We start from the raw sequence: 17480 nt of genomic DNA on the forward strand, positions 1-17480 counted from the left end.
CATGATTTGTCAACAAATAAAACATGAATAGGTTTAGTCGTGGATAAGCTGTAAATACTCAAACAGTTATTAAAATCAATGTTTTTTAAATGTGATTTGGCTCCTCTTCTCCGTACATATCTGGGGATACCGTGTCATAAACGTTAGTAAGGTAACACTAGTATGAGAGCAGGAAAACGTTAGTAGCAGCCATACTCACTCATACAGCAATGAACTAAATAGCGCTTTAGCAGAAAGTTCACTACTAGCTTAACAGTAGTTAGCATTAGCTAACAGAGACGCGCTGTCACATGGACAGCGGCAATATATGAGCAGCTACCTTTCGCTGACGTTGCATTACGTTTCTGTCAGCATCGACAGGTTCGCTGTTCGATGCTTGAGCTTCGGTTCTTCTACGCATTTTGAAAGAAGGCGTTTTAAGGTTGTAACAATGAACAAAACTCTCCAGAATGAATGGGACTGTTGTTGTTGATGTTACTTCCGGGTGGAGGTACAGAAGTCGAGAAGAGACATTTCGCGTTGCACTATATCGAAGCACATTCTGGCGTGTACTTTCCCATTCATCAGTCTTTTTATTTTTATTTTTTTCCTAATTTATTAATCACCTTACTTTTGAGAAAACTGTTATTGCCACACTTACATTTCCAGGTCACTATTTAGTTAGTGTCGTATACGTCATTTAAATACATGTCACTGTGAAAACGAAATTATTAAAGTTGTAATGTCACATGTGTTTTTTGTGACACATGTCTTCCCCGCCCCCTGCGACCCTCAGGATAAGCTGTTGATAATGGATGGATATCATCAATTTATTTAACTAATAGGGGCAGTATAACGTTTGACCTGCAGGGGTCACTGTATCCCACAAACCAATCCTAATGTCAGCATCATAATATATTGCTCTCAACAGAAAAGACAGCTTGTTTAACATTACATAGGCTCCTAATCACCATTTAATAAGATTTCATTTTAAAAACCTCACACTCTCAAATGGAATATGGCCGTAGTATAAGCCTAAACAAGAGGTGGAAGACTAAGCATATTGAAAACTTAATCTTGTAAACAAATAGATGAAGATAATCAGAAATTGGAGCTGTGATTGCATGACCTCTACTCCAACCAATCAAACAACCATTATGTATAATAGAGCATTCACGGGTGGCAGGGCAGCTGCTTCCAAGACAAAGTAATATATGTTAATTATTGTGTTTACGCAATCATAGAGCACATCAAAGAGCGCTGGTTCGTTCGTGGACTGTGACATCCATACTGATGAATTCTGCATCACGCAAATAGACTTTCACACGGCACTTGTTGTGAAATGGGCTTGCAGTTTGGCTGTGCGCCACATCTCTAATCATCTTGCACATTCCAGACACCAGGGAGACATCAGATAATAAAGCCTCATGGTTTTAGGAAAAGATTCAAGTTCATTCGAGTCATTTTTGGTTCTCATTCAGAATCCTGAGTCCAGTAGCTGTAAAGATGGATTTTATATTTTTATATTCACCAGAACAAAGCCGTACTAGGCTGACTATTTATCCATTCAATAGTGTCTAGACAAAGCAAAACCTCAACAATAAACCCTGTTTAGATAGCAGGTGACTGGTGACTGGAGCCATGTAGGGAATTCATTGCAGTAATTAAAAAGCCCGGCTGGACCGAAATGATGAATGTCAGGTATTGACTCACTGTCAGGCGGGCTGTTTGTGTGTGTGTGTGTGTGTGTGTGTGTGTGTGTGTGTGTGTGTGTGTGTGTGTGTGTGTGTGTGTGTGTGTGTGCTGTTTTTGTTTCAGGGTATCCTGGGTTGATTAAAGCTAATGACGCAGGGCCTCCTCTGCCTCTTGCTTCTGTTCCCGCTCCACATAATTAGAATTGAGAGGAGGACGACCGTAGCTTCCGTCTACAGTTTGTGAATGCCATTCAAACAGCAGTCACTCTGTCAATCTGAACAGCAAAACACACAGGTCCTGTTGCTGTCCACCTCCTCTGGGAAATCAAAGTGAACTCATTCCATCAAAGATCTGGACTTAATAAAAAGATTAGCCACAGTAACAGAATCGTGCATGATTTCCTTCACTGCCAGACCAAAGGTTGGTATTTGCCGTTTGTCCCTTGGATTACCAGTGCAGGGTTAAGGGCTTTACGCATCTCTGATTGTTGACAAAGCTCTAAATCAAACCCACAGCGGTTATTGAAGCCTGGGATTGTCAGAAATGACCCATAATGCTTCTATATGATTGCTTTCGTGAAAAATACACATTCTCTCTTTTTTATTGTATTATTGTAACACATTGGGGGGAAACAAATCTGTAATATAACTACAATGTCCCTTTTTGGATTTACAGTGCGTTTGCTGTCCCGTTGTGTTTACAGTGACCCTTATATAATCAGTAGCTTATAATTAAAATCATCTTTGGTATCAGTCTAATCCTTTAAATGCTGCTATAATATCCCGTATGTGTCTCGTTCTGTGCTGATGGTTCTAAGTAAACTTAATAAAGAGCGTGTTTTGATTTTAGCATGATCATAGAAATTGAATAGAACGCATATTGAACTCATTTACTCCCTACACTTCATAACGTCACAAAACGTTACTCCAATGCTCATTTTAGCCGTTACTAGCAGCTCGCCATAAGTGGGTTTAGTTTGTCAGTCACAGTGGCAACAGTAGTTGATTTTAGTATCCTTTAGCCCCCCACGGAACAAGAACAAAATGTTCTTTATAGTTAACATTGTTGCATTTTTACACTCTCCAATTCTAATTAGACCTTTCTCATGAACACCATCTGCCCACAAGCCACATGTAGCATCGTCACACTCGCGGTGCACACAGAGAGGAAGTGGCATTCCTTCGGTGCCAGGTCACCTTGACACCATCTTTGCCGCGTGTGCCACGTCTGGAGGCAGCAGCCATTTTTAAGGTGTTGCTCCCTTCTCCCCCTCAGCCCTGACATTTCATCCTTAGTTACAGGGCACTTTCCCCACACAACACACACAGGAGAGGACAGGCGGTAACAATGGAGAACAGAGCCAGAGTCTGAGTGCAAATATTAACTTATTATTTTGACATCTCACACGCCTCTGCTGCCTCGGCCAGTCTCAGCTCTTTCCCAAAGCGATGCGACTCCCTTTTTGCTCTCTGCTTCATATCAAGCCCTTAAAATCGCTTTCTCAAATAAATCACATCACAGCGTCGCATCGACACGCGCGCATGCAGGAGACTTAGCTGCACGCATGTGAAATCATATCGTAATTGAGATGGCATTGCAGGCGTATAAAAAAGCCATTTCCTGTTTGTCTTATCTGTTTTGTCACATAGAGCAGGTTAACCGGGTGACATTTCCGCACCGTGCTATCTGTATCACAGAAAGGCCATCACCAAATTCCACTGGGGCATTCATATCTCACAATATGTTGGCCTGCCTTTATTCAATCTGCCTGACTGAACGGCACCATCGCAAAGAGGAATCTCTTGTTAAACAGCAGCTGTGTTTGTTAGCGGGCTCCTGGAGCAGCATGCTGGGGATGGTGTGTCACTCGTCGGTCCACCACTTTGATCCAGGCTGAAATATCTCAACAACTGTTGGTTTGATGAGTCTGGTGATCCCCTAACTTTCCTATAAATTACATTTGTGTGTTCTACTGACTCAACTAAATATCAATTGTAATAACCCTGATGATCCACTGGCTTTTCATAGTGGCAGTTAAATCTGTTCTTGGTTTATGACCAACTAATGGCACTGTACCATCTTTCACATAGGCTACTGACTCACAAACTGACATCTACCTCACTTAAATAAGGCAGCACAGTGATCACATGTATATATATATATATATATATATATATATATATATATATATATATAAATTATAGCTGTGAGGTCTAGGCAGTTGAGTAAATATATGAAGTTCCCTCATCATTCCTAATACTTGGATAGTTGTCTCATTCACAGCTTGTGTCTGAGCTGGCTTCTACATTCTCACGCTCCAGTTTCAAATGAATAGAAATAAACCTTTTCACAATTGTGTATGTATATTTATTCATAGTAACAGCGAGACAACACCATCATAAGGCCAAAAAGGAAAACACAATTACCCGCTAATTAATATGACTTGAGATTCAGTTAGCCTTCCAAAAAAAAAAAAAAAGTAGAAATAGAAGAAATGCCCTACATAGGGATACTTTATGCTTTGAGTACTTTTCAGAGCCTGTTATTTTTCACTTTTACTTGAGTCTTTTTGAACAAAAGTATCTGTATTTCTACTTGAGTTTAGAATGTCTGTACTTTTGACACACAAGTCTAGAAGCATTTATTATTAAACAGGTTTTCCTTCTCTTCCCATTCTGTCTATAATTCACATATGCAGCATAAACACCATGCAGTTTGACACAGTGAGCATGAAAGCATGCTGATTATTTTAATTTGTTTTGTTTAATCTGGCAGTCTCATTGAGCTTAAGATCGCTTTTCCAAGAGAGACGTGAGAAAAAGAAACAGTCACAAGAACATCAATAAAACAGAACACAACTTAAAACGTAATTATGGACAATTAGAATCACACAATAAAATAAGACCATAAAGCTTTAAAATACAAAAGGGGAATGCAAGACTCAAGCTGTTAAGGTCTATTTAAAAGGTGCATCGTACCTGACGCAGGTCTGCCAACATTACTGCACACATGAGGTATATAAGGTTGTCACTGGATTGGATAGTTACTAGATTGAAATGAGAGAAGACATGTGAGGTAGTCTGGAAGTTTCAACAGCAGAACTTTATAAATGAATAACGTGACACTGATAGTTCTGACTGTAAGGAGGTCCATCCAAGCATGTGACACAGAGAACAATGATGAGTCAAAAATGTGTCATTCATGACAAAGCATCGAGTGCTATGATAGACAAGATTTAACAGCAGCATGACAACACAGACCATCTCCGTGGGGAAAGTCAAACATGAAGGTTGACTGCAGAGACATCCCTTAATTCTACAAGCCTAGTTTGATTTTAACTTAGTGTCACTGGTGGAGGTGGAGAATATTATGGACTTGGTATTTCTGCTTTTAAAACTAATGCTAATTCTAATGCTAATGCTTAAGATAATTGGAAAGCATCAAATGCAGACTGATTACGAGTCAGGGAGCGTGGGTCATATACAATTGTATCATCAGCAAAAATAACATTAAAGTACTGATTAGGAAGAATTATGTATAATGTAAACAGCAACGGACCAAGGATAGACCTCTGTGCCCCCCCGTTTCTGATGGTAAGCTGACTTGACTCAATGCCATCAGCATGCTGTCAACATGGTGACGATTGAGCCGCTAGCGTGTTGCTAACGGTGCAAACAGCACTAACAGTAAAAGATACGGTGAATGTGCTGACAGAGGTAACGTTATTTACCCGAGGGGGAACCAGAGAGTGGGTTCTACGCTTCCACGACGAGGCTCTTGGTTGAGACGGCGTTATCAGCTGTAAATAAGAGACTAGTGACGAGTGGTGCGCTCACATGCGCCAACTAAAAGGATGCATGGCTGGTCCGACTATGTAAAGAAATCTTTTGTGATTTTACCAAGAGGTTGGACCCAAATACAGACAAAGAACAACCCGGTTTTGAATGAAACAGGAAGTGATTTATTTTTACGATGCACAGGAATTGCCGGGGTTTCGGGGGTATCCAGGTAAGGAAGGTAAGTGGCTGAGACTGTGATCAGGTGATTGAGCAAGCTGGACAGGAGAGGGAGAGAGAGAGGCAGTAACCACGCCCAAAAGACTGACAGCGAAGAGAGGGGAAGAGAAGGAGAAGCTCTGATAACAACACACACAGAGGGAGAGCCCCTTCAATCTCTAGACATTCACTATATCTTTACAGAGCAAATTGTTTGCAGCTATATTAATGGTCTGAATGTCGGATATTGCTCCTTTAAAGAAGAGACCAGAGAAATACTGATTAAAAGCTTCAACCATATATGATTGATCAGTAATGTGAGCAGATACTTGTGTGATTGAGGTGGCAGGTCTGATGAATTGTTAAGAGATGTTATAGTGTTAAAAAATTGAGCTCACTGATAATAATTTGATCTAGCCTTCCTAATCATGCTGGTGCAGATGTTTCTTTGTTGTCTAAAGGTTAACCAGTCCTCGGGGGTGCCACTGAGTCTAGCCTAGCTTTGTCCTTTGTTGCGGATGGCATTGGTGAGTTGTGTGGAGGACCAAGGACTGCGTCTGTTTTTAATTCTGTTTTTTTATAAGGGGAATGTCTGTCAGCAATAACAATAAAGGACTGTGAGGTTTGCCAGCACCACTGCAGGATTACTAATAGAGAAAATAGTATGTGATGTGTTGCATTTAGCTCAAAGCACTGCTACCATCAGCGTAACCCTGAGATTAATGATGCTAAATGAACGAATCATCTGCATTTCCTCATCACTGACCTAGAATTAAAATGTTCTCTGTCAATGTCTTGTTATACAGCTTCACTATGAATACCGCCCAATAGTTTATTTAAAAAATGACTGGATGTGTTTTTTCGATGTTGTTGCTTCCACAAACCTACCAGGTGAGATGTCACCATTTATATCGTATAAATAGTCTTTTTGACCACTCAAGGCGCTACATGTCTACATTAACACACTGATGGCAGAGGAGCTGCCTGCCCATTCAGGCATCATCACCATCTGATCTCATCTAACTCATTCACACACATTCACGCGCCGATGGCACAGCTTTCGGAGGATCACTTGGGCATGCGGATCTTCTGATTGGAGGACGACCCGCTCTACCTCTGAACCACAGCCGCCCCCCCCCCCCCCCAATCGTATCCCGCCAAGAGGCCCAGAGTCATGTCGAGTTTCCTTGTTCACCATTGAGGTTTATTTAACATTACAGGCAACGCCTTGCTAGTAATTTCACTCCGACTCACTCAGATGAGAAATTCATACTTACTGGCTCCCAGTTAGTCTCTAGCTAAATGAATTTATGCAAGACTGTTTACAGTTTTATGATGGGTGTGAGAGTAATCACAAACACCCACACACATACACACATATTTAATGATATCGCAGCAATAAAGTGACTCTTTAACTAATTTCTGATGAATGGATTCTCTGTTCCATGAAAAACAGGACTTGTTTTCGTGGAATGAAGAATATCTAATATCTTAATAGGCATTTTTTCCCCTCTCTCCCTGTTCTCTGGATGATGCAGTGTGAAAAGGTATACAGAGGCCCCTCTTCCTCCTCAAAGCAAGCTATTTCTCAGGAAACGCACTGTCTCCCTCATTTATTTATGACTGAGCTCTGGGGTGTTCAGGAGCGCAGGCATCACAGGTATCGGTCTTCAGACTCCATGTGGCGCTCATCGATTTCAGCCCCTCGCTGTTGAAGTGCACCATCAATCAATACAGTAACAAGTCTTCATTTATACTTGAGAAATGCAGGTTCCAACTCAGTGGGTACGGAGTCCTGGTGTACCAGTGTGGTAGAGAGAGAGAGGGAGAGACAGAGGGAAAGAGGCACTGGTCTTTGGCCTCGGGCCTCATCTGTCCAACATGACTGTACATCACCAGCTTGACATGACAACAACACATACGACAAAAAAGCTAAATGCAGCAAAATTTCTAATTTGTGGAATCTCTTCTGCAACGTACGTCCCAAACACTGTGTGATATCTGTGTTTCCTCCACACAGCCATGGTGCATCAACTTTATAGCGCATGTGAGAAATGAGGTTGTGTGCTCACAAGGCCAAACATTTATTGTAAAGCAAGAGCCCGTTTTGTTTTCAGTTCATCACTGCTTTTATTTTGACACTCTTTGCTGCCTCTAATCCAGATATTACAACTCATATAGTATGTCCATGAGCCGATAGTGTGCCATTTGGTCAACTGAATCTTCTGTCATATCTAGTCAGTCAGTTATGTAAATGGTCCTCATTTATATAGCGCTTTTATCCAACACGCTTTACAGTGTTGACTGACATTCACCCATTCACGCACACGTTCACACACTGACGGCGGAGTCAACCACGCAGGGCGACAGCCAGCTCGTCAGGAGCAATTAGGGTGAGGCGTCTTGCTCAGGGACACCAGGCACTCAGCTAGGAGGAACCGGGGATCAAACCAGCAATCTTGCGGTTACCAGCCAACCCGCTCTACCTCCTGAGCTAATGTGTCTAATATCGGTTCAAACATTCTAGTAGAAGTACAATAAAACTAAAGAAGAAGTAAAAAGTATCACCCTGAAGGACATTTCTACTGGCTGTTTTCCTTGCAAGGCTAACTGAATCTTGTGTCATATTAATAAGATAACATTAATATAAAATAAATATTGATAATATTTGGAAAATTCAGCAAGGAGTAGAAAGGACAGTTATTTGATTTTAAATATAGGGAGTTAAAGTAAAAAGTTCTAAAAAACAAAATAATACTCAAGTTAAGTACAGATACCTTAATATTACCTGTTGCTACACTGTCATTTTGACCGGTCTCTCTAGTTTAAGAGATAGTGTGCTATAGCTCCTGCTTGCAGGTCCTATTAATAAAAATAATGTCAACATTTGAGGGCTAAAACACTACACACACTGTTGATGTTTCATTCAGCATGTCTTTAATGGTGACCTACCTCTAATGGGGTGAACAGCAGGGAGACTGAAAGTCCCAGTGACTAAAGAAAAGAGGGAAACTGAACTGAATTGCCCATAAACCTGCTCCATCCTGCTATTTCACTCTATTTCCACCTGCTAGTTGCTATTAATTCCCACTCTTCACTGCAGCTCCTGTATCATTCTCATTCCTGCAGTGCATCCCGGGATGACAGCCCCCCCCCCCCCCCCTCGCTTCGCCGGGACGCCTGCTTGGTATGGTCCGCTCCTCCCCTCTCCTACGTCTCACCGATGGTACTTTCTATTGGGAGAAGGTCAAATGACTCCGCGTGTCCGCCCGTGTGTACATTCCCAGCGATGGTGCACGCTTGACAGCAGAAGAAACACTTCCGACGCCTCCATCGCGTGTTTGCGAGCATCAGAAGCGGCTCTTCGCGCCATGTCCCCCCTCCTGAAAGTAAGTACCGGCGTGCGGCGATGTGCCTCTCGGTTTGTTTGCGAAAACGACACAGCCGGCTTATATTCTGACGTGGCCGGATGAGTCGTTTCCTTATGAAGGTTTAATGTTTGCAAAGTGTTGTGTTTCCGCGCGCCCGCTGCGGCTCACGAGCCCGGATGGTTTAAAAATAGTTGTTTTCTGGTGATGCTTTCAGGGGCAGGTGAAATTCAGGTGAAGGGTCGCGGTAATTGTTCCGACACGCGCCATTTGGGTCCTGTTGGTGTTGTTTAATTGTAGTTATATTGCCATCAAGGTGTAACTCATATCCATGTTCATATACAGCAGTACTCGTTCATCCGTTTGTCTTTTCTGGAAAACGAATAGAATCCCAGTTAATGTAGGAATGGAGCTCCCTGCAGGAATATCAGGGGGAAGATGGCGTGCACTATCATAATATTAAGATAAAATAAATAAACATCCACATCTCCATAAACTCAGACATGTCTGCCTGAAACAAGGTGTTGTCTTGATAGTGAGCTGATGAGTGGATGTTTAACCTCTTTCCTCGGCTGTGGATGCCACCTGAGGTCAGCGTGGAAAGTTCACTCCTCAGCAACTAGACAGCTCAGAGGAAGGCAGACGTAATGAAGTGAGTCATCACAGTAAGCCCTAAACTCTCCTCCCCAACTCCCCCCTGCAGAGTAGCATGTCGCTAAGCCTATTACCACATTGCATTAAGCAACAAGGTATAACCATAAGGTGCAAGGGTGAGCCACCTCCAGGGCCTGGACGTGTTCCGCGGGCCTGGACGTGGACCAGGGGCCTGGACGTGGTCCCCGGGCCTGGACGTGGTCCTCGGGCCTGGACGTGTTCCTCGGGCCTGGACATGGACCAGGTGCCTGGACGTGGTCCTCGGGCCTGGACATGGTCCCGCCTGCTTTTAATCTCTTATTGCACATTGAGGTTGATCCAAAGCGAACAGGAGTTAGATTTTTGCTGTGAAACTCATCATTGGTTGTGGTTTTACTTGGTGGTCAGTATTGGTTTGAAAATGTTGACTTTCTTCATGTTCAACATTTTCCTCATAATGATAATAATGTTGCCAAATATTACCTAAATGGAGCTCCTCCAGCTGGAGCTGCGGTGAACAATTAATTTTCATGTCAATTCATCTGCCAAGTATCTCCATTCATGGTTTTGTCTGTAAAATGGGAAAAAAGTGCCTGTCAGTTTCTCGCAGCCTAAGGTAATGGATTGGATGGATTGTTTGGTCCAAAACCCAAAGATATTCAGAAAACTATTATTAGGAATAGGACAATATCAATGGAAGATGTTGACAGTGGAAACAGCTGATCAGTCACATCTCTGGAAGTTGTCATTCATCTAGGTCATGCTAATCTTTGAAAGCTCGATGGTTTGTAACTGGACTCGCTTTAACACGCCTCTCTCTCTTCAGTCCCACCAGGCAGTTAGAACTGAAGCAGCCTCTTTGAGGAGAAGCAAAACGGCTTTAAAACCTAAAGCAAGTCCAAGCTTTCAGAAAATGTTCACTACATCCGAATTTAGTCGCAGAGATGTTTCCATAATACGTTTTACTCTTTTCTACATCAAGCAAGCCTTTTTTTGTTGTTTCCATCCAGATTTTCGGAGGCGATGCTTTAAAATGCGCGTAAAAATGTGTGAATGAAAACATGACTTGTGACGCAAGACAATTTGTTTCTTAACAAAATGTAAGGAAAAATGATTCCACTGTTTTAATTTCATTTTTAAGAGTTTTAACCATATTTTGATGACTGTCAGTGATGATATTGTGTATTATTTTGGCGAGAATAATTGCGACATGAAATTTTAATCCAATGCCTTAACTATTGCGAGATGAAGAAAATAAGCTTTTCAAAAGTGATAACATTGAGAAGTTGGAACAAGGTAATTGCATGCTCAAACGGTAAATAATTGTTGCCGTTAATATTCTGTCACTCGGCCGATCAATTAAGCGACCGAGTGTCTAATCACTTCACTTGAAATGCTGAGCCGTTTCCATGACGACCCTGCAGTCACCAAATGGACATCTGGATGAATCTTGAGAACAAAAAAGGAGAAAACGAGAAGCATCATGTTGCTACTGTAAATGATGGCGCTGACACACACACACACACACACACACACACACACACACACACACACACACACACACACACACACAAACACACACACCTTGAATTATGACTCTTGTGATGAAATTATGCACGGCCCTGCTAGCTCTGATGAACCCTTCGCCCCGAGGCCCTCGTCAGCGAGTGCTTGCTGTTACCAATTGATTACTGCATTGAGAATGGTCTTGATGAAACTCCACTATATTCACTTAGCAGAAACCATTATACACATGGTAGTTTCCAAAAGAAACAAATTCAATCGGCGCCCGCAAAATACACACCGAGCGCATCGAGCTGTGCTTTCATGCTTTTTTGGTGTTTTGTCGTCACGCAGATAAGCCGGAGCTGTAAGAGATGAGGCTCGATGCTTATCGAGGTGGCCTCCATGAAATTCGGTATCTGTCAGATTCATCTGCGGAAGGCTGTAAAGTCATGTGGTGTTTTAACAGCTGCGACTATCTCTGCAATCTCATTAATGCGCACACACACACACACACACACACAAACACGGCTCTCAGGTAGAGCGGGGAATCTCTGTGAATGCAGACTGAATTACGAACATCAGATCCCACTTTTTGCCAGACAGATGTTTCCTTCAAACGCACGTCATGAGTGTGAACCTGCCACTGTTTTTTTTTCTACAGAGGTGTTTCCTCCGACTGCATCTAATCCAATCTGCTTTACATGGAGTTCATGCTACAGGACCTTCTGTAATGTACCCATAGGGATTCTGTAGAATAGTGCGTTTTTATGTAAAAATGACATCAACGTTCCCTCTGTGTCATTAATCTTTATTTGTTCTATAATGGTGCCGTGAAGCTGGTGAGGGGTTGTTATTGTGCGTATTTGTAACACGCGGGGTTCTTAAGTCAAACAGACACCTTTTGCTGGTGTAGACGAAGCCCTGAATCTGGCTTTTGCACCCGGTCGATGCTTAACCCCACTGAAACTCCTCCAAGTTGTCGTAGTGAAAAATAATAGATAAGCATGGGCAGTGCCACGTGAGACCGTTAAGCTTAAATAATAAATCTCTTAAAGAGGGTTTGTCTGCAACCAAAATCGCCTTCCCTCTGATCATGGGCCAGAGTTTTGACTGTGTTAAGCACTTTGTTCAGGCTGCATAAGAAGCTTGTAGTTGCTCAGTCTCCACTTGTCCTATTTTACCGGCCGAAAAAAAAGGATTAAGTCTAAAAAATAAGTTTCCACACTATTTGTCCATGCTAGACTCGGCAGTGCCAGTGCCCTCACGAAAAAACCTAGAAAGGTCATGAAATTTGAAAATGGCAATTTTCAGGCCTTGAGAAATTTTGGGAAAGGTCATGGAAATTTGCTTCACAATTACCTGTATAATAAAGGACATGTATGTAAATTCATGCCATGCTGTTTTAATCGTGTCTTCACTTGGACAATGTGGACTCTAGTAAAATGTATGACATTTCGAACACAGTAAAAGGCGACCGTTAACTAGCTATGCTAAAGGGGCTAAACACCAGGCTGCTGTGCTCTACACCTCCGTCACTGTCTCTTTCACACCCTGGTGATGAATGTGACACCCGTTTTTCCAGCTGCGGCGCTTCCCTCTCGTCCACCCTCAACCAAGGACCACAGAGGTCTCCTGGTAACGCTACTGTGGGCGCTAAAGGTGGCTATCCTCGCTATCCCTCCGAGCAGGACTTGAACATTAATACCTGTCAAATCTTCATAGCTTGGATAATTTTTTAGGAGACCGTTTATGTGGTTATCTCAATATTTTGCTGTCACTGATTAATATAAAAGACAAATCTCGTAGCAGAACAAACAGCTGATGATTTAGGAGCATCATTCAGCCCAGTTAAAGGTGCCCTGTGGAGTTTTCTTGTGAACAAACAAATAATGTTTAGAATCGGTGTGTTGCTCAAAACCCGCCGTGTGTATCCTTGAGCTCAAACAAACACGTTTAAATGCATTTCTTCACGTTCACTAAGAATTCTTTTTAAGAGTTTAAATTCCTGCATCGTTTACATTCAGTCGTCTTTTGAATGGTTTTGTTTTTGTTTAACAGCTCAGAACCCAAATATTTGACATTTTCTGAATATTTATCTCACATTGGAAACGTTACAACCAGAGAATTATTGATGACAAAAAACTTGATCATTTAGTTGGTTATCCAAATAATTGCCAATTTGTTTTCTGTTGTCCCATTTGTTTAAATTTTATTACTATTTGTTGAGCTTGTAGTGAACAAATGTCCTTAGCATGATGAAGGGATTTATCCAGTTTTATTTTAGCTTTTGCAATTGTTTTTTCAAATTCTGTACTTTTTGTCATTTGTAATTTTTTTTTTTATAATGTGGTGTCACAAAACTTGAATAGAGAGACAATCAGATGGATGGAAGGGACCTGAATCCACAAGAAAGCAATTAGATAATGACGGGGGCGGGGCCACAGTGAGTTGTTGCCTCTGTTTGTAAGTTAATTCCTCTAGGTGAAGATTATTTTTAAAGCTTCCAAGAAATCCATTCTTCCAATGTTTCTTTACGGTTTTTAAAAAATGCAGGACAGATTCCCAAACAGGACGATGCTTTTATGTCACTTTAATGCCTCGCCTTCTACTAGGAAAGACTTCTGTTTACACGTAGGAGTATTAAAGCTCCTTTTACTTTTGTTTAAAGTGTGGACACGCAGCTATACTGCAGGCCATAAAGCCCCCCGCCCCCCCTGTCTACCCAGATGAATGATTTGTTTTCACACCCATCTCTCTGAGATTTTCCTGTCTTTTGTCTGGCTCCCTCCCTTTCTATCCCGCCGTCTAATGATGATAATCTCAAAAGAGATTTACGGAGGATTAACATCCTCAGCAATCCTCCTTCAAGAACAGGTGAACAATAGCGGAGGACTGGCTGTAGCGGTTGTAGGACGTAGCTCACGTCAGCTGGGCGGGCTTGGTCTGGGTCCATAATAGCTTTACCTACATACAGTACACAGCGCCATGGGGACTGGTTGGAGGATTACACAGGATTTGCCATGCTAAGCCACAGGAACCTGGCCCATTGACCCACCCCCACCCTCCCCCATCGTCTCCTCATCCTCCTCTCTTGAGCATAGCAACAAACCACCCTCTTCTTCTTCGGTCTCCTCCCAATCTACTATGATGCATAAGGAAGCACCGCCATGTAACCCAAACTGCCTATTGTATGGATAGGATGAACTCCTTTGGGTGTTGATGTTTCATAAAGTGATTAAATCAAATTGGTTTTAGATTAATTAATCTGCGCTCTTATCCTCTGTTCCACTGGGTTTTTTTTTCTTCACAGCTCATGAATCTCCAAATTCAACTTTTAATGTCCAAACTTATCAACCGCATAGCTGTCGAGGTAAATTAAGGGCATGTTCAGAGTGCCCCCCCCCTCCCCCTCCTTTGCGAATGGAGTGATAATGTGACAGCCAGATGACATGCATCACAAAAACTCGCGCCACATAACTTGATGGGAAGAAGGCGACGCTGTCGGCAAACTAAAATCAGATTTGGCCCCCGTCACTTAAGTCGAGCGAACACTGCCTTTGGTTCCACTTTGGGACACTGCTTGAAAGCTAATTGAATCAAAGTAAGGGGGATGGGGTCACTTTTGACTGATACTCCACGGGCATTTGTCTCCGTCAGCCTAATATCGCACAGTGAAGTGACTCAGCAGTTCCCAACCCGACTGTGTGCATGTCTTTAACTCAAACTGACAAGTGTCCCGGGCTCCTGTACATACCTTGCCATGAGCTACTCTGCTGGAAAGCTGAGGTTTTCTTTCTTTCTTTTTTTTTGGTGCCACCATTGTCATTATCATGTGCAGCCTCCATGCACATCCTCAGAAACACTTGGACAGAAATAGATCAAACTAGGAGGGCGGCGGTTTCTTTTGAGTAAACGGTGAGCTGTGAGGAAGAGTCTCAGTAGTTTTCTTGGCATGATGTCATCTCACAGGGCCGTGCTGTTCCTGCCAGGAATGTTGTGATATGGTACGAGCGACGGCGGAGGATCTGAATCATGACTTTGTTGCTCGACCTTCATGTCGATACTCTTTCTCAGTTTTTTCTAGCGATTCTTTTGTTGACCATGCCTCCTAATAGAGCTGCATACGACACGTTTTGACGTGAATGTGCCGGAGATGTAGCGTTTCACACGTGGAAAATGTTCAGAAAGGCAACTTTCTGGGATTCTTCTGCTTACTGTACTGCCTCTGTTGTGATTTTAGATAGCATGCCGGCTCCACATGTAACACAACAGTGTGTGAAAGGAGAATCATGCGACTGTCTGTGCACCTTTTTTGTGCGTACGTACAATAATGTGTGTCAACAGTTTACACACTGTTATTGTTTTGAATGTGTGGCTAACTGCTAGCATAACTACACACTGCTATCTGCTATGTTGCTGCCCTCTACTGAGTGAGTGCATCGCACTACTTTTAATATTTGCTCATTTCTGACCGACGAGACAATAAATAATATCTGTGGATGCTGGTGCCGATACTTTTCTATTGATTTCTAGTCTAACTAGTTTAATTCAACAGTAACAGTGCATTTTTATTGAGCTTATCTCATTATCTTATCCCATAGTATGAATTTATTTACATGCATGCGGTTTAAGCTTATATTCATTATGGGACCAACTGTAAAAAGTTGTTAAAACACATTAAATAAACTCGGCGAGTGTGACGTCGTATTCTGTTTAATGGCAGTGGTAATTAAAGAAGTCCATATTTTAAACTTGTTGCAGTGAGCATGGATAATGTTACCCAAAGGCCAGCGACTATAAAAGATATAGCTGTCATGATTCAGGCTACCCTGAGCCTTCTGGTGGTCTAATAGATGGTGGATGTTATCGTCTTACTTTAATAATTAGCCATATTTTCAACTTTTCTGTCTGAATCTATCCAGTAACTATTCAATTAGACGATAATGTCAATACAGGAATCAAATTTAAAGTCTATGCAATGGCCAATCAATTAGAGTAACAATTTCCTTTTTCTTTGAGATTTTGTTTTGTATTTGCAGTTGAAACGCTCTCATGCGGGGCTACCCAACAACAACACAACCAACCTGGACCGTATCGCAGATTTCCTCCGGGAGACAGATAAGATGCCCATGGGCAGATAGCAACCATTAGACCGACGGGGGTGTTTATTCCTTGCCCCTGTAATTGACAGAACATTTCCATAATGGCATTGTGTTTCCTGCCGGGCTAATGTGACCCCTATTAGTTCAGGAAACATGCTGCAATCAGGCTCCATGTGCTCCGCCACCATCCAGGGAAATGAACTGGGGAGGGGGGAGAGGGGAGAGGAGGGGGAGAGACGTAAACAGTGTTGAGGTGCACACAATGGCATGACCAGGGGACAGGAGAACAAGAAGCGAAGATGAGTCATCTCTGCAGAGAAACGGGGCCCTGATTGAAATGCTGCTGCAGCTACTGGACTGTATATATTTAATACTCTCTTCACCGTTTTACTCTGAATCCTAAGGAAACATCAGGCGTCTCCTGTATTAAAGCTGCTCACTGAGAAGTCTTGTGAGGTTGCGAGTCGGTGAACGGTTCACCCTTCAAGCCTACAGCAGGTGTCAATACAGTCAACCTACCCGACAATAGGAATTGATTTCAACATAAAGGATATTGCCTGAAACGATCTCTGATAGAGCATCCAGAGTTCAGCCTTTCTTGAATGCTTGTGAGGCGTGCTGGAAGAGGAAACGTCCATGCCTGGCTTTAAAATACATCGGCTGTACCTACAGTGTTACGTGACCGGTGTTGTTTTCCTTCCTCTGCACTCCTTGACGACTGTTACTGATTTAGCTGCACGCTGGGCCAGCTAATCCTGCCTCTGATCAATACTCCACTTCTCCTGCAAACGCCCTGGATTTCATCCAGGAGGCAGCGCGGCTGATATCTTTATTTACCTTCCCCTTCTCGTCATTCATAAACCCAGCGTTGGGGTTTTTCCATCCAAAACCTTATTTGAGAATAGAATTAACTCAATTTGCCGCTGCTGCCATAGCGTTTGGCCCCGACGGCTTTGCGGTGAGTTGTGTGTTGACGGTGCACTGGACGCAAGCTTAGCTCATCTTGTTGTTTTTTTCTGTGTGAAACGGCTCCATCAGCCTTGAACTCGAAGCTGCATACGTCAAAGCGAACACATCGGCCCTCTGTGTCATCGCTGTTTTACGGCCGGCAGCGTTCAGCAAAAAGTGCACAGCCGAGATACCGGCGATACCTGCTGTCCCCCCTGTCTGTCCGGGGGATTTGTCCTCGATCCATTACATGC

The 17480-nt window shown here is 42.7% G+C and overlaps 2 protein-coding genes across 4 annotated transcripts in view; one reads left to right on the top strand and one right to left on the bottom strand.

Moving 5' to 3' along the window:
- The window catches only part of LOC311024078 (uncharacterized protein), a 31929-nt gene extending 31444 nt beyond the window's left edge, over positions 1-485 (bottom strand). The window contains exon 1 of the mRNA XM_084026286.1: positions 320-485. Within this exon, the coding sequence (XP_083882412.1) occupies positions 320-400 (81 nt within the window). The 5' untranslated portion in view covers positions 401-485. The remainder of the gene's footprint in view (positions 1-319) is intronic.
- Positions 486-8934: 8449 nt separating this feature from the next.
- oxr1a (oxidation resistance 1a) overlaps positions 8935-17480 on the top strand; it is a 114737-nt gene continuing 106191 nt past the window's right edge. Inside the window, exon 1 of one of the 3 annotated variants that reach the window (XM_084026270.1) lies at positions 8935-9058. The gene's annotated coding sequence lies outside the window, so the exon portion shown is untranslated. The remainder of the gene's footprint in view (positions 9059-17480) is intronic. The other 2 variants (XM_084026269.1, XM_084026267.1) reach the window with 2 other exon arrangements.

Source organism: Eutrigla gurnardus, assembly GCF_963514095.1.
Source record: "Eutrigla gurnardus genome assembly, chromosome: 14".
NCBI lineage: Eukaryota > Metazoa > Chordata > Actinopteri > Perciformes > Triglidae > Eutrigla > Eutrigla gurnardus.